Below are 17,301 nucleotides of genomic sequence, written 5' to 3'. Positions count from 1 at the left end.
TGATATTCTATATAAGGTACCCGAAAGCAAAACTCTAAATATGTGAATGTATCCTTCTTTCTTTTGCCCAGATCCTCCAGGACCACCTTCAAATGCGCATGTCACCGATACTACCAAGAAATCAGCATCTTTAGCATGGGGCAAGCCTCATTATGATGGCGGGCTTGAAATCACTGGCTATATAGTGGAGCATCAAAAAGTAGGAGATGAGGCCTGGATTAAAGATACAACAGGAACAGCCCTCAGAATCACCCAGTTTGTGGTTCCTGATCTTCAGACTAAAGAAAAGTACAACTTTAGGATTAGCGCTGTCAATGATGCGGGCGTCGGGGAACCAGCAGTGATTCCAGATGTGGAAATCGTGGAGAAGGAAATGGCTCCTGATTTTGAGCTAGATGCTGAGCTGCGCAGAACACTTGTGGTTAGGGCAGGACTCAGCATCAGGATTTTTGTGCCAATTAAAGGTCGTCCTACCCCTGAAGTGACATGGACCAAAGATAATATCAACCTGAAGCACCGAGCCAACATCGAAAACACGGAGTCGTTCACTCTTCTCATCATCCCAGAATGTAACAGATATGACACTGGCAAGTTTGTGATGACCATCGAAAACCCAGCCGGGAAGAAGAGTGGCTTTGTCAATGTCAGAGTCCTAGACACACCAGGTCCTGTCCTTAACCTCCGGCCTACAGACATCACAAAGGACAGTGTCACCCTACACTGGGACCTCCCTCTGATAGATGGGGGCTCGCGTATAACAAACTACATCGTGGAGAAACGTGAAGCAACGAGGAAGTCATACTCTACCGTTACCACTAAATGCCACAAGTGTACTTATAAAGTAACTGGCTTGACAGAAGGCTGCGAATACTTCTTCAGAGTGATGGCTGAAAATGAATATGGAATTGGGGAGCCCTCGGAAACAACAGAGCCTGTAAGGGCCTCTGAAGCACCGTTGCCCCCAGACAGCCTTAACATTATGGACATAACCAAGAACACAGTCAGCCTGGCATGGCCCAAACCCAGGCATGATGGTGGCAGCAAGATCACTGGCTACGTGATTGAAGCTCAACGGAAAGGATCTGACCAGTGGACCCACATCTCAACGGTGAAAGGGTTGGAATGCGTGGTGAGGAATCTGACCGAAGGAGAGGAATACACCTTCCAAGTGATGGCGGTAAACAGTGCGGGCAGAAGTGCTCCCCGAGAAAGCAGACCCGTCATCGTCAAGGAGCAGACGATGCTTCCAGAGTTGGATCTCCGTGGTATCTATCAGAAGCTAGTCATTGCCAGAGCTGGGGACAACATCAAAGTTGAAATTCCAGTACTCGGTCGACCCAAGCCCACAGTCACGTGGAAAAAGGGAGACCAAATTCTTAAACAGACACAGAGAGTCAATGTTGAAAACACAGCCACCTCAACCATCTTAAATATCAATGAGTGTGTCAGAAGTGATAGCGGACCCTATCCATTAACAGCCAAGAACACTGTAGGAGAAGTTGGTGATGTCATAACCATTCAAGTCCATGATATCCCGGGACCACCCAAAGGACCAATTAAATTTGATGAAGTTTCTTCTGACTTTGTAACCTTCTCATGGGAACCACCAGAAAATGATGGAGGTGTCCCAATAAGCAACTATGTAGTAGAAATGCGACAGTCAGACAGTACTACATGGGTGGAGTTAGCAACGACTGTCATCCGTACCACCTACAAAGCCACACGCCTGACTACAGGAGTGGAGTATCAATTCCGTGTCAAAGCGCAAAACAGATATGGAGTCGGACCTGGCATCACATCTGCATCCATAGTTGCTAACTATCCATTTAAGGTGCCTGGGCCTCCTGGCACCCCTCAGGTTACTGCCGTCACCAAAGACTCGATGACAATTAGCTGGCACGAACCGCTTTCTGATGGTGGAAGCCCCATTTTAGGCTATCATATCGAAAGGAAAGAACGCAATGGCATTCTCTGGCAGACTGTGAGCAAAGCATTGGTGCCAGGCAACATCTTCAAATCAACTGGACTTACAGATGGCATTGCTTATGAATTCCGAGTAATTGCAGAAAACATGGCAGGCAAGAGCAAACCCAGCAAGCCATCTGAACCGATGTTTGCTTTGGATCCCATCGACCCGCCTGGGAAACCAGTGCCTCTAAACATTACTAGACACACAGTGACACTTAAGTGGGCTAAGCCCGAATATACGGGAGGCTTTAAAATTACTAGTTATGTGGTTGAAAAGAGGGACCTCCCTAACGGACGGTGGCTCAAGGCCAACTTCAGCAACATTTTAGAGAACGAATTTACCGTCAGTGGCCTAACCGAAGATGCCGCATATGAGTTCCGGGTGATTGCCAAAAATGCCGCCGGGGCCATCAGTCCACCATCTGAGCCCTCAGACGCCATCACGTGCAGGGATGACCTTGAAGCACCAAGAATCATGGTGGATGTTAGATTTAAGGACACCATCACATTAAAGGCTGGGGAAGCCTTCAAGCTAGAAGCTGATGTTTCAGGTCGCCCACCTCCAACCATGGAGTGGGCCAAGGACGGAAAGGAGCTCGAAGGCACCGGAAAACTGGAAATAAAAATTGCGGACTTCTCCACGCATCTGATAAACAAGGACTCATCCAGGACGGACAGTGGGGCTTACATCCTGACAGCAACCAACCCTGGTGGCTTTGCCAAACACATTTTCAATGTCAGAGTTCTCGACAGACCAGGACCACCTGAAGGACCCTTAGCTGTGTCTGATGTGACATCAGAAAAGTGTGTGTTGTCGTGGTTGCCCCCCCTGGATGACGGAGGTGCCAAAATCGATCATTACATCGTGCAGAAACGTGAAACCAGCAGGTTGGCCTGGACCAATGTTGCCACAGAAGTCCAGGTAACCAAGCTGAAGGTGACTAAGCTCCTGAAAGGCAATGAATACATATTCCGTGTCATGGCTGTAAATAAGTATGGGGTTGGAGAACCCCTAGAGTCAGAGCCTGTGCTTGCAGTGGATCCTTATGGGCCACCCGATCCACCCAAGAACCCTGAAGTCACAACCATCACCAAAGACTCCATGGTTGTCTGCTGGGGACATCCCGACTCTGACGGTGGAAGTGAAATCATCAATTACATTGTGGAGCGGCGTGATAAAGCTGGCCAGCGCTGGGTCAAATGCAACAAAAAGACTCTTACTGACCTAAGATACAAAGTGTCTGGGCTGACAGAAGGTCATGAGTATGAGTTCAGGATAATGGCAGAAAATGCAGCTGGGATTAGTGCACCAAGCGCCACCAGCCCCTTCTATAAGGCCTGCGACACCGTGTTTAAACCTGGCCCACCCGGTAACCCACGCGTCCTTGATACAAGCAGGTCCTCCATTTCGATTGCGTGGAACAAACCTATCTACGATGGAGGTTCCGAAATCACCGGGTATATGGTTGAGATCGCCCTGCCGGAAGAAGACGAGTGGCAAGTTGTCACCCCCCCAGCTGGGCTCAAAGCAACTTCCTATACCATCACCAACCTCATAGAGAATCAGGAATATAAAATCCGCATCTATGCCATGAACTCTGAAGGAGTTGGAGAACCTGCCCTTGTTCCTGGGACCCCCAAGGCAGAAGAAAGAATGCTGCCTCCGGAGATCGAACTGGACGCCGATTTACGCAAAGTTGTGACTATCAGAGCCTGTTGTACCCTGAGACTCTTTGTTCCCATCAAGGGGAGACCAGCACCCGAGGTCAAGTGGGCCAGGGAGCATGGAGAATCGTTGGATAAAGCCAGCATTGAATCCACGAGCTCTTACACCCTGCTGATCGTTGGCAATGTTAATAGGTTCGACAGCGGCAAATACATACTGACTGTAGAAAACAGCTCCGGCAGCAAGTCCGCGTTTGTCAACGTTAGAGTGCTAGACACACCAGGCCCTCCACAGAACCTAAAGATAAAGGAGGTCACAAAGACATCAGTCACGCTGACATGGGAGCCTCCCCTCCTCGATGGAGGCTCAAAAATAAAGAACTATATCGTTGAAAAGCGAGAGTCCACAAGAAAGGCATATTCGACGGTGGCGACAAACTGCCATAAGACTTCCTGGAAAGTGGACCAGCTCCAGGAAGGCTGCAGTTACTATTTCCGGGTGCTTGCCGAGAATGAATATGGTGTTGGACTGCCTGCTGAGACGGCGGAGTCCGTGAAGGCCTCGGAACGACCTCTCCCTCCGGGGAAGATAACTCTGATGGACGTCACAAGGAACAGTGTGTCTCTCTCTTGGGAGAAGCCAGAGCATGATGGAGGCAGCCGAATTCTTGGCTACATCGTCGAGATGCAGAGCAAAGGCAGTGACAAATGGGCCACGTGTGCCACGGTGAAAGTCACGGAAGCCACCATCACTGGGTTGATTCAAGGTGAAGAATACTCTTTCCGTGTTTCGGCTCAGAATGAAAAGGGCATCAGTGACCCCAGGCAGCTGAGTGTCCCGGTGATTGCTAAAGACCTCGTGATTCCGCCAGCCTTCAAACTCCTCTTCAATACTTTCACCGTGCTGGCAGGAGAAGACCTGAAAATCGACGTCCCCTTCGTCGGCCGCCCAACACCAGCTGTCACCTGGCATAAAGAGGATGTGCCGCTGAAGCAAACGACCAGAGTCAATGCGGAGAGCACAGAGAACAATTCCCTGCTGACGATAAAGGAAGCCTGCCGAGAGGACGTCGGCCATTACACAGTCAAACTGACCAACTCAGCAGGTGAAGCCACAGAAACCCTCAACGTCATCGTTCTTGACAAGCCAGGGCCTCCAACTGGACCAGTGAAAATGGATGAAGTGACAGCAGACAGTGTGACCCTTTCCTGGGAGCCACCCAAGTACGATGGAGGAAGCTCCATCAATAATTACATCGTAGAGAAGCGGGACACCTCCACAACCACCTGGCAAATTGTGTCTGCTACTGTTGCAAGAACAACCATCAAGGCCTGCAGGCTCAAGACAGGGTGCGAGTATCAGTTCCGAATCGCTGCTGAAAACAGATACGGGAAGAGTACCTATCTCAATTCTGAGCCTGTTGTTGCCCAGTACCCATTCAAAGTGCCGGGTCCACCAGGCACGCCATTCGTCACTCTTGCCTCCAAAGACAGCATGGAAGTACAATGGCATGAGCCAGTCAGTGACGGTGGGAGCAGAGTCATTGGCTACCATCTAGAACGCAAAGAAAGAAACAGCATCCTCTGGGTCAAGCTGAACAAAACACCTATTCCTCAAACCAAGTTCAAGACCACTGGCCTTGAGGAAGGCATCGAATATGAATTCCGGGTGTCTGCAGAGAACATTGTGGGCGTCGGCAAGCCAAGCAAACCATCAGAATGTTACGTAGCTCGTGACCCCTGCGATCCACCAGGACGGCCAGAGGCAGTCATTGTCACAAGGAATTCTGTGACTCTTCAGTGGAAGAAACCCACCTATGATGGTGGGAGCAAGATCACTGGGTATGTGGTTGAGAAGAAAGAGTTACCGGATGGCCGCTGGATGAAAGCCAGTTTTACAAATATCATTGACACCCAGTTTGAGGTAACTGGCCTGATTGAAGATCACAGATATGAATTCCGGGTTATCGCTCGAAACGCTGCTGGAGTGTTCAGTGAGCCCTCAGAAAGTACTGGGGCAATAACAGCCAGGGATGAGGTGGAGCCACCCAGGATAAGCATGGACCCCAAATACAAAGACACAGTTGTGGTTCATGCTGGTGAGTCGTTCAAGATTGAAGCAGATATATATGGCAAGCCAATACCAACCACTCAGTGGGTAAAAGGTGACCAGGAACTTTCAAGCACAGCTCGGCTAGATATAAAGAGCACCGACTTCGCCACCAGTCTCGGTGTCAAAGACGCAATACGTGTTGACAGTGGCAATTACATCCTGAAGGCCAAAAATGTGGCGGGAGAGAGATCAGTTACGGTCAATGTCAAAGTTCTTGATAGACCAGGACCGCCTGAGGGACCTGTTGCTATCTCAGGGGTGACGGCAGAAAAATGCACACTGGCTTGGAAGCCCCCCCTTCAGGATGGTGGGAGCGATATCACAAATTACATCGTGGAAAGGCGGGAAACCAGCCGCCTCGTCTGGACTCTGGTCGACGCCAATGTGCAAACGCTCAGCTGCAAGGTGACGAAGCTTCTGGAAGGGAATGAATATATTTTCCGGATAATGGCCGTGAACAAATATGGTGTCGGTGAGCCTCTTGAATCTGAGCCATTACTTGCCAAGAATCCATTTGTGGTCCCAGATGCCCCCAAAGCTCCAGAGGTTACGGCTGTGACCAAAGACTCAATGATCGTTGTGTGGGAAAGGCCGGCATCTGATGGTGGCAGTGAGATTCTAGGATACATTCTAGAGAAACGGGACAAGGAAGGCATAAGATGGACCAGATGCCACAAGCGTCTGATCGGAGAGTTGCGCTTGAGAGTAACCGGGCTCCTAGAAAACCACAATTATGAATTCCGAGTCTCAGCTGAAAATGCCGCTGGGCTCAGTGAGCCAAGCCCTCCTTCTGCTTACCAGAAGGCTTGTGACCCCATTTATAAACCAGGCCCTCCAAACAACCCCAAAGTCACGGATGTTACCAGATCTTCAGTGTTCCTTTCTTGGAGCAAACCTATCTACGATGGTGGCTGTGAAATCCAGGGATACATCGTGGAAAAATGTGACGTGAGTGTCGGCGAATGGACGATGTGCACACCACCGACTGGAATCAACAAAACTCACCTGGAAGTGGAGAAGCTGACGGAGAAGCATGAATACAACTTCCGGATCTGTGCCATCAATAAAGCTGGAGTTGGGGAGCATGCCGACGTCCCTGGACCTGTACTGGTCGAAGAAAAGCTTGAGGCGCCCGATGTAGATCTTGACCTTGAACTAAGGAAGGTTATTAATATAAGGGCAGGCGGCTCCTTAAGGTTGTTTGTTCCCATAAAAGGTCGTCCCACCCCAGAAGTTAAGTGGGGAAAGGTAGACGGGGACATCCGGGATGCCGCTATAATTGACGTCACTAGCAGTTTCACCTCTCTGGTTCTTGACAACGTCAATCGATACGATAGTGGGAAGTACACGCTCACGTTAGAGAACAGCAGTGGGACGAAATCTGCCTTTGTGACCGTGAGGGTTCTGGACACGCCAAGCCCACCCGTCAACCTGAAGGTCACAGAAATCACCAAAGACTCGGTATCCATCACATGGGAGCCGCCTCTGTTGGATGGCGGATCGAAAATCAAAAATTACATTGTTGAGAAACGCGAAGCCACAAGAAAATCCTATGCTGCCATCGTGACGAACTGCCACAAGAACTCCTGGAAAATTGAACAACTCCAAGAAGGCTGCAGTTACTACTTCAGAGTCACCGCTGAGAATGAATACGGCATTGGCCTTCCCGCCCGCACTGCAGATCCAATCAAGGTTGCAGAAGTCCCACAACCTCCAGGGAAAATCACTGTGGATGATGTCACCAGAAACAGCGTCTCTTTGAGTTGGACAAAGCCTGAACATGATGGTGGCAGTAAAATCATTCAGTATATTGTAGAAATGCAAGCTAAGAACACCGATAAGTGGTCAGAGTGTGCTAGGGTGAAGTCGCTTGAAGCGGTTATTACCAACCTAACTCAGGGAGCAGAATATCTTTTCCGAGTTGTTGCTGTGAATGAAAAAGGAAGAAGTGACCCGAGGTCCCTTGCAGTTCCCATAGTTGCCAAGGATCTGGTCATCGAGCCAGATGTGAGACCACCATTCAGCAGCTACAGTGTCCAGGTTGGGCAAGATTTGAAAGTAGAAATACCAATTTCTGGACGTCCCAAACCAACCATTTCCTGGACCAAAGATGGGGTGCCACTGAAGCAGACCACAAGAATCAATGTCACCGACTCCCTTGACCTTACCACACTCAGTATTAAAGAAACTCATAAAGATGACGGTGGACAGTACGGAATCACAGTTGCCAATGTTGTGGGTCAGAAAACAGCAACCATTGACATTATTACTCTAGATAAGCCTGACCCTCCAAGAGGGCCTGTTAAATTTGATGAAGTCAGTGCGGAGAGTATTACGTTATCCTGGAACCCTCCCTTATACACAGGGGGTTGCCAAATAACCAATTACATTGTTCAGAAAAGAGATACAACCACCACAGTATGGGATGTCGTCTCTGCTACCGTTGCCAGAACTACACTCAAAGTAACCAAACTGAAAACTGGTACAGAATACCAATTCAGAATATTTGCTGAAAACCGATATGGACAAAGCTTTGCTTTAGAGTCTGAACCAATTGTAGCTCAATATCCCTACAAAGAACCAGGCCCTCCAGGGACACCATTTGCCACAGCCATCTCCAAAGACTCTATGGTTCTCCAATGGCATGAACCAATCAATAATGGTGGAAGCCCAGTCATAGGTTACCACCTGGAGAGAAAAGAAAGGAATAGTATTTTGTGGACAAAAGTCAACAAAACTATTATTCATGACACCCAGTTTAAAGCCTTGAACCTTGAGGAAGGCATTGAGTACGAATTTAGAGTTTCCGCAGAGAATATTGTCGGTGTCGGCAAGGCAAGCAAGAATTCTGAATGCTATGTAGCCCGCGACCCCTGCGACCCACCAGGAACCCCAGAAGCAATCATAGTTAAGAGAAATGAAATCACCTTGCAGTGGACCAAGCCCGTGTATGACGGTGGAAGTATGATTACTGGTTACATCGTAGAGAAACGTGATTTACCTGAGGGTCGCTGGATGAAAGCCAGTTTTACAAATGTCATTGAAACGCAATTCACGGTGTCAGGCCTCACTGAAGATGAAAGATACGAATTCAGAGTCATTGCGAAGAATGCAGCTGGCGCAATAAGTAAGCCCTCTGATAGCACTGGGCCAATAACGGCCAAGGATGAGGTTGAACTCCCCCGGATTTCAATGGATCCAAAATTCAGAGACACGATAGTGGTAAATGCCGGAGAAACATTCCGACTGGAGGCTGACGTCCATGGCAAGCCCCTACCCACCATTGAGTGGCTAAGAGGAGATAAGGAGATTGAAGAATCTGCTAGATGTGAAATAAAGAACACCGATTTCAAAGCTTTACTTATCGTAAAAGATGCCATTCGAATTGACGGCGGACAGTATATTTTGAGGGCCTCGAATGTTGCCGGTTCTAAGTCATTCCCAGTGAATGTGAAAGTGCTTGACAGACCAGGCCCTCCGGAAGGGCCAATTCAGGTTACTGGAGTCACCTGTGAAAAATGCACTTTGGCATGGTCTCCGCCACTTCAAGATGGCGGCAGTGACATTTCTCACTACGTCGTTGAGAAGCGAGAAACCAGTCGACTCGCGTGGACCGTGGTTGCTTCAGAAGTTGTGACTAACTCTCTGAAAGTTACTAAGCTCTTGGAAGGGAATGAATATATTTTCCGAGTAATGGCTGTCAACAAGTATGGTATTGGCGAACCCCTGGAGTCTGCGCCCGTACTCATGAAAAATCCGTTTGTGCTTCCTGGACCACCAAAGAGCTTGGAAGTCACAAACATTGCCAAGGACTCTATGACAGTCTGCTGGAATCGGCCAGACAGTGATGGCGGAAGTGAGATTATTGGTTACATTGTGGAGAAGAGAGACAGGAGTGGCATTCGGTGGATAAAGTGCAACAAACGCCGCATTACAGATTTGCGGCTCAGGGTAACGGGATTAACGGAAGATCATGAATATGAATTCAGAGTCTCCGCAGAAAATGCTGCGGGAGTTGGAGAGCCGAGCCCAGCTACCGTCTACTACAAGGCTTGTGATCCCATATTCAAACCTGGCCCACCCACCAATGCACATGTTGTAGACACCACTAGAAGCTCAATCACTCTTGCCTGGAGCAAACCTATCTATGATGGCGGCAGTGAGATCCTGGGCTACATCGTCGAAGTCTGCAAAGCAGATGAAGAAGAATGGCAAATAGTAACTCCACAGACTGGCCTGAGAGTCACTCGATTCGAAATTTCCAAACTCACTGAACACCAAGAATATAAAATACGAGTCTGTGCCCTCAACAAAGTCGGTTTAGGCGAGGCCGCCTCAGTTCCTGGTACTGTGAAACCGGAAGATAAACTTGAAGCTCCTGAACTTGACCTCGACTCTGAGTTAAGAAAAGGCATCGTTGTGAGAGCCGGAGGATCTGCCAGAATCCACATCCCATTCAAAGGCCGGCCCACACCTGAGATCACGTGGTCTAAAGAGGAAGGTGAATTCACAGATAAGGTCCAAATCGAGAAGGGCATGAACTTTACCCAGCTCTCGATAGATAACTGCGACAGGAACGATGCTGGCAAGTACGTTCTCAAGCTGGAGAACAGCAGCGGGTCCAAGTCGGCCTTTGTAACCGTCAAAGTGCTTGACACCCCAGGACCCCCGCAGAATTTAACTGTCAAGGAAGTGAGAAAAGACTCTGCCCTTCTGGTGTGGGAACCACCTCTCATTGACGGTGGGGCAAAGGTCAAGAACTATGTCATCGACAAGCGTGAGTCAACCCGAAAGGCCTATGCCAATGTGAGCAGCAAATGCAACAAAACCAGCTTGAAAGTTGAGAATCTGACCGAGGGAGCCATCTATTACTTCAGAGTCATGGCTGAGAATGAATTCGGAGTTGGTGTCCCCGCGGAAACCACTGATGCCGTGAAGGCTTCTGAACCTCCTTCCCCGCCAGGAAAGGTGACACTCACCGACGTGTCCCAGACCAGCGCATCGCTCATGTGGGAGAAACCTGAACATGACGGCGGTAGCAGAATCCTGGGGTATGTGGTTGAAATGCAGCCCAAAGGAACAGAAAAATGGAGCGTAGTGGCTGAATCCAAAGTCTGTAACGCGGTGGTTACGGGTCTGAGCTCGGGACAAGAATATCAGTTCCGTGTCAAAGCTTACAATGAGAAAGGGAAAAGTGATCCAAGGGTGCTCGGCGTTCCTGTCATCGCCAAGGACTTGACTATACAGCCCAGTTTTAAGCTGCCATTTAATACATACAGTGTCCAAGCGGGAGAGGATCTGAAAATAGAAATTCCAGTTATAGGCCGACCAAGACCGAAAATCTCTTGGGTCAAAGATGGTGAGCCTCTGAAACAGACCACAAGAGTAAACGTGGAAGAAACAGCTACTTCGACCATTTTGCACATTAAGGAAAGTAGCAAAGACGACTTTGGAAAATACAGCATCACAGCAACTAACAGTGCCGGCACGGCAACAGAAAACCTCAGCATCATCGTTTTGGAAAAGCCTGGCCCTCCAATTGGACCGGTGAAGTTTGATGAAGTCAGTGCGGACTTTGTGGTCATATCTTGGGAACCTCCAGCCTATACTGGCGGGTGCCAGATAAGCAACTACATTGTCGAGAAGCGAGAGACGACCACCACCAACTGGCAGATGGTCTCAGCAACGGTTGCCAGAACCACCATTAAAATAGGCAAACTGAAAACGGGCAGTGAATACCAGTTTAGGATTTTTGCTGAGAACCGGTATGGGAAAAGCTCTCCCTTGGATTCAAAACCAGTTGTGGTACAGTATCCATTTAAAGAACCCGGACCTCCTGGAACCCCCTTTGTGACATCTGTCTCCAAAGACCAGATGCTTGTACAATGGCACGGGCCAGTTAATGACGGAGGTAGCAAAGTTATTGGCTACCACCTTGAGCAGAAGGAAAAGAACAGCATTCTGTGGGTCAAGCTGAATAAGATCCCCATCCAGGATACCAAGTTCAAGACCACAGGGCTCGACGAGGGGCTTGAGTATGAGTTCAGAGTTTCCGCGGAGAACATCGTGGGCGTCGGCAAGCCTAGCAAAGTGTCAGAGTGCTATGTTGCGCGCGACCCATGTGATCCACCTGGCCGTCCTGAAGCCATCGTTATCACGAGAAATAGTGTCACCCTGAAATGGAAGAAACCTGCTTATGATGGCGGCAGCAAGATAACCGGCTATGTCGTAGAAAAGAAAGACCTCCCTGATGGCCGATGGATGAAAGCCAGCTTCACCAATGTGGTGGAGACCGAATTTGCAGTGACTGGACTGGTGGAAGACCAAAGATATGAATTTAGAGTAATTGCAAGAAACGCAGCTGGCAACTTCAGCGAGCCGTCTGAGAGCAGCGGTGCTATCACTGCAAGGGATGAGATTGATGCACCAAATGCCTCCCTGGATCCAAAGTACAGAGATGTCATCGTTGTGCATGCAGGGGAGACCTTTGTGCTCGAAGCTGATATCCGTGGCAAACCTATACCTGATATCGTTTGGTCCAAGGATGGGAACGAACTCGAAGAAACAGCCGCTCGAATGGAAATTAAATCCAGTCTCCAGAAAACAACTCTCACTGTGAAAGACTGCATCCGTACTGATGGAGGACAGTATACCTTGAAACTCAGCAATGTCGGTGGCACCAAGACCATACCTATCACTGTAAAGGTGCTGGACAGGCCAGGGCCTCCTGAAGGACCCCTTAAAGTCACGGGAGTTACAGCTGAAAAGTGTTACCTGGCATGGAACCCACCTTTGCAAGACGGTGGTGCCAATATTTCACATTACATCATTGAAAAGAGAGAAACAAGCAGACTCTCCTGGACCCAGGTTTCAACTGAGGTGCAGGCCCTTAACTACAAAGTCACCAAGTTACTTCCTGGGAACGAGTACATTTTCCGGGTCATGGCAGTGAATAAATATGGGATCGGAGAGCCCCTGGAATCTGAGCCTGTAATAGCTTGTAATCCTTATAAACGTCCAGGTCCTCCTTCAACACCTGAGGCCTCTGCCATCACCAAAGATTCCATGGTGCTAACGTGGACACGCCCAGTGGATGATGGGGGTGCTGAAATTGAGGGGTACATCCTCGAAAAGCGAGACAAGGAAGGAATAAGATGGACGAAGTGCAACAAGAAAACATTGACAGATCTTCGGTTCAGGGTAACTGGCCTCACAGAAGGCCATTCCTACGAATTCAGAGTTGCCGCTGAGAATGCCGCCGGCGTTGGGGAACCTAGCGAGCCGTCTGTTTTCTACCGGGCATGCGATGCCTTGTATCCACCCGGTCCACCAAGTAACCCCAAAGTGACAGATACTTCTAGATCTTCTGTCTCCTTGGCGTGGAATAAGCCAATTTATGACGGCGGTGCACCTGTTCGGGGCTATGTTATCGAGCTCAAAGAAGCTGCCGCTGATGAATGGACAACCTGCACCCCACCATCAGGAGTACAAGGGAAGCAGTTCACGGTGACCAAGCTTAAAGAGAACACCGAGTACAACTTCCGGATCTGTGCTTTCAATACCGAAGGTGTCGGCGAACCCGTAACCATCCCCGGCTCTGTGGTTGCTCAGGAGAGGGCAGAGCCCCCAGAAATTGAACTCGATGCTGATCTCAGGAAGGTAGTCACTCTTCGGGCAAGTGCCACCTTGCGCTTATTTGTTACTATCAAAGGCCGACCAGAACCTGAAGTCAGATGGGAAAAGGCCGATGGTATTCTCACGGAGAGGGCCCAGATCGAGGTGACTAGTTCGTATACCATGCTGGTGATTGACAATGTGACCAGATTTGACAGCGGGAGATACAACCTCACCCTCGAAAACAACAGCGGCTCCAAAACAGCCTTTGTCAACGTTAGAGTTCTTGACTCACCAAGTGCACCTGTGAATTTGACAGTGAGAGAGGTAAAGAAAGATTCGGTGACACTGTCCTGGGAGCCACCGCTTATTGATGGCGGAGCCAAGATTACAAATTATATCGTTGAGAAACGAGAAACTACAAGAAAAGCTTATGCGACCATTACGAACAACTGCACTAAGAACACTTTCAAAATTGAGAATCTACAAGAAGGGTGCTCTTATTACTTCCGAGTCCTGGCTTCCAACGAATATGGGATTGGATTACCGGCCGAAACAACAGAACCTGTAAAAGTATCTGAACCACCACTCCCCCCTGGAAGGGTGACCCTTGTCGATGTGACCCGCAACACAGCTACAATTAAGTGGGAGAAACCAGAAAGCGATGGTGGCAGCAAAATCACGGGCTATGTCGTCGAGATGCAGACAAAGGGCAGTGAGAAGTGGAGCACGTGCACGCAAGTGAAGACGCTAGAAGCAACCATTTCCGGCCTGACTGCGGGAGAAGAGTATGTCTTCAGGGTAGCAGCGGTTAATGAGAAAGGAAGGAGCGACCCGAGACAGCTCGGAGTGCCCGTCATTGCGAAAGATATTGAAATAAAGCCTTCGGTTGAGCTTCCTTTCAGTACTTTCAACGTTAAGGCTAAGGACCAACTCAAAATTGACATACCGTTCAAAGGAAGACCTCAAGCTACCATAAACTGGAAAAAAGATGGCCAGGTTCTTAGAGAGACCACTAGAGTCAATGTATCATCCTCAAAGACTGTAACAACGCTTTCTATTAAAGAAGCCTCAAGAGAAGATGTTGGAACTTACGAACTGTGTGTTTCCAATTCTGCTGGATCCATAACAGTTCCAATTACTGTCATTGTCCTGGACAGGCCAGGGCCTCCAGGACCCATACGCATTGATGAAGTTAGTTGTGACAATGTGTCCATTTCTTGGAATCCTCCAGAATATGACGGTGGCTGCCAAATTAGCAACTACATTGTTGAGAAGAGGGAAACGACATCTACCACATGGCAGGTAGTTTCACAAGCAGTGGCGAGAACATCCATTAAAATAGTCCGTTTGACAACAGGAAGTGAGTATCAGTTCCGAGTTTGTGCAGAGAATCGGTACGGAAAGAGTTCCTACAGCGAATCCTCCGCTGTGGTTGCTGAGTATCCGTTCAGCCCCCCAGGGCCTCCTGGTACTCCCAAAGTTGTGCATGCCACAAAATCTACCATGATTGTAAGTTGGCAGGTGCCAGTTAACGATGGAGGAAGCCAAGTCATTGGCTATCACCTTGAATACAAAGAAAGAAGCAGCATTCTCTGGTCAAAGGCAAACAAAGTCCTCATTTCAGATACCCAGATGAAAGTCTCCGGTCTTGATGAGGGGCTCATGTATGAGTACCGTGTATACGCTGAGAATATTGCTGGCATTGGTAAGTGCAGTAAAGCATGTGAACCAGTCCCTGCAAGGGATCCCTGTGACCCTCCTGGACAACCTGAGGTCACTAATATCACAAGAAAATCAGTGTCACTTAAGTGGGCGAAACCACGTTACGATGGTGGAGCTAAGATCACCGGGTACATTGTTGAGCGCAGAGAACTTCCTGATGGCAGGTGGCTGAAATGCAATTTCACTAATGTGCAGGAAACATACTTTGAAGTAACTGAGCTCACTGAAGACCAGCGTTATGAATTCCGGGTTTTTGCAAGAAACGCCGCTGACTCGGTTAGCGAACCATCCGAATCCACTGGACCAATTACAGTCAAAGACGATGTTGAGGCACCAAGAATTATGATGGATGTCAAATTCCGAGATGTCATTGTTGTCAAAGCCGGAGAGGTCCTTAAGATAAACGCAGACATTGCAGGGCGACCGCTGCCAGTCATTTCCTGGGTCAAAGATGGGGTGGAAATCGAAGAAAGGGCAAAAACAGAAATTGTCTCAACAGACTATAATACCACATTAACAGTTAAAGACTGTGTAAGACGAGACAGTGGGCAGTATGTGCTTACACTGAAGAACGTTGCAGGAACTCGGACTATGGCAGTTAACTGTAAAGTCCTTGATAAGCCTGGCCCACCAGCAGGACCTCTTGAAATAACTGGGCTCACTGCTGAGAAGTGCTCTCTTTCCTGGGGACGTCCCCAAGAAGACGGTGGTGCCGATATCGACTATTACATTGTAGAAAAGCGTGAAACAAGCCGCCTCGCATGGACAATATGTGAAGCCGAGCTGAGGACGACATCTTGTAAGGTGACCAAGCTACTCAAAGGCAACGAATACATCTTTAGGGTAACGGGTGTTAATAAATACGGTGTCGGTGAGCCCCTAGAGAGCGTGCCTGTGAAGGCACTGGATCCATTCACCGTTCCCAGTCCACCCACATCTTTGGAAATTACATCCGTGACCAAAGATTCCATGACACTTTGCTGGTCAAGACCTGAGACCGATGGAGGCAGTGACATCTCTGGATACATAATTGAAAGACGTGAGAAAAACAGCCTACGGTGGGTGCGTGTGAACAAAAAACCAGTTTACGATCTGAGAGTGAAGTCAACAGGACTTCGAGAAGGATGTGAATACGAGTATCGCGTTTTCGCCGAAAACGCTGCCGGCCTGAGTCTTCCAAGTGAAACATCTCCCTTAGTTCGAGCGGAAGATCCAGTGTTCCTGCCATCTCCTCCATCCAAACCCAAAATTGTAGACTCGGGCAAGACAACCATCACCATCGGTTGGGTTAAGCCTCTGTTTGATGGCGGAGCACCAATAACGGGATATACGGTAGAATACAAAAGGTCTGACGAGGCTGACTGGAAGGTTGCCATCCAGAGCTTCAGAGGCACGGAGTACACGCTGAGTGGGCTAACCACCGGAGCTGAGTACATTTTCAGAGTGAGGTCTGTCAATAAGGTTGGGGCCAGTGACCCCAGTGACAGCTCCGACCCCCAGGTGGCCAAAGAAAGAGAAGAAGAACCTGTATTTGACGTTGACAGTGAGATGAGGAAGACCTTGGTTGTCAAGGCCGGCTCCTCATTTACCATGACCGTTCCTTTCAGAGGAAGACCCATCCCCAACGTCTCCTGGAGTAAGCCTGACACTGACCTCCGCACAAGAGCATACATTGACTCCACAGAATCTCGTACATCCCTCACCATCGAGAATGCCACCCGCAACGATTCTGGAAAGTACACGCTAACAATTCAGAACGCTTTGAGCGCTGCTTCGATGACCTTCGTTGTCAAAGTTTTGGATTCCCCAGGCCCTCCATCCAATATTACTGTACGTGAAGTAACCAAGGAGACTGCTGTGCTGTCCTGGGATGTTCCTGAAAATGACGGTGGAGCACCCGTGAAGAACTACCACATAGAAAAACGCGAGGCCAGCAAGAAGGCATGGGTATCTGTCACTAACAACTGCAACCGCCTCTCTTACAAAGTGACCAACTTACAAGAAGGAGCGATTTACTACTTCAGAGTGTCCGGAGAAAACGAGTTTGGTGTTGGTGTGCCAGCTGAAACGAAGGAAGGCGTCAAAATAACAGGTACATACTAAGAGCAAAATATATACAGATTTTGCTAGAATAATGTGAATCACTCTAATTAGTTATATTTCATCTTAAAGACTTTTGGTTCACACCTCCAAACTATTTATTCCATAGCACATAA

At 48.8% G+C, this 17,301-nt stretch overlaps 1 protein-coding gene across 2 annotated transcripts in view; it reads left to right on the top strand.

Annotated features, from left to right (window-relative positions):
• Positions 1 to 17,301, top strand: part of Ttn (titin) — a 272,179-nt gene that overhangs the window by 222,342 nt on the left and 32,536 nt on the right. For both annotated transcript variants that reach the window (XM_087900088.1, XM_087900089.1), the window contains one exon: positions 72 to 17,177. In XM_087900088.1, the coding sequence (XP_087756214.1) occupies positions 72 to 17,177 (17,106 nt within the window). The remainder of the gene's footprint in view (positions 1 to 71; positions 17,178 to 17,301) is intronic.

Source organism: Myodes glareolus, chromosome 21 (genome assembly GCF_982192425.1).
Source record: "Myodes glareolus chromosome 21, mMyoGla1.1, whole genome shotgun sequence".
NCBI classification, from domain to species: Eukaryota; Metazoa; Chordata; class Mammalia; order Rodentia; family Cricetidae; genus Myodes; species Myodes glareolus.
This window is presented reverse-complemented; position numbering and strand designations above follow the sequence as displayed.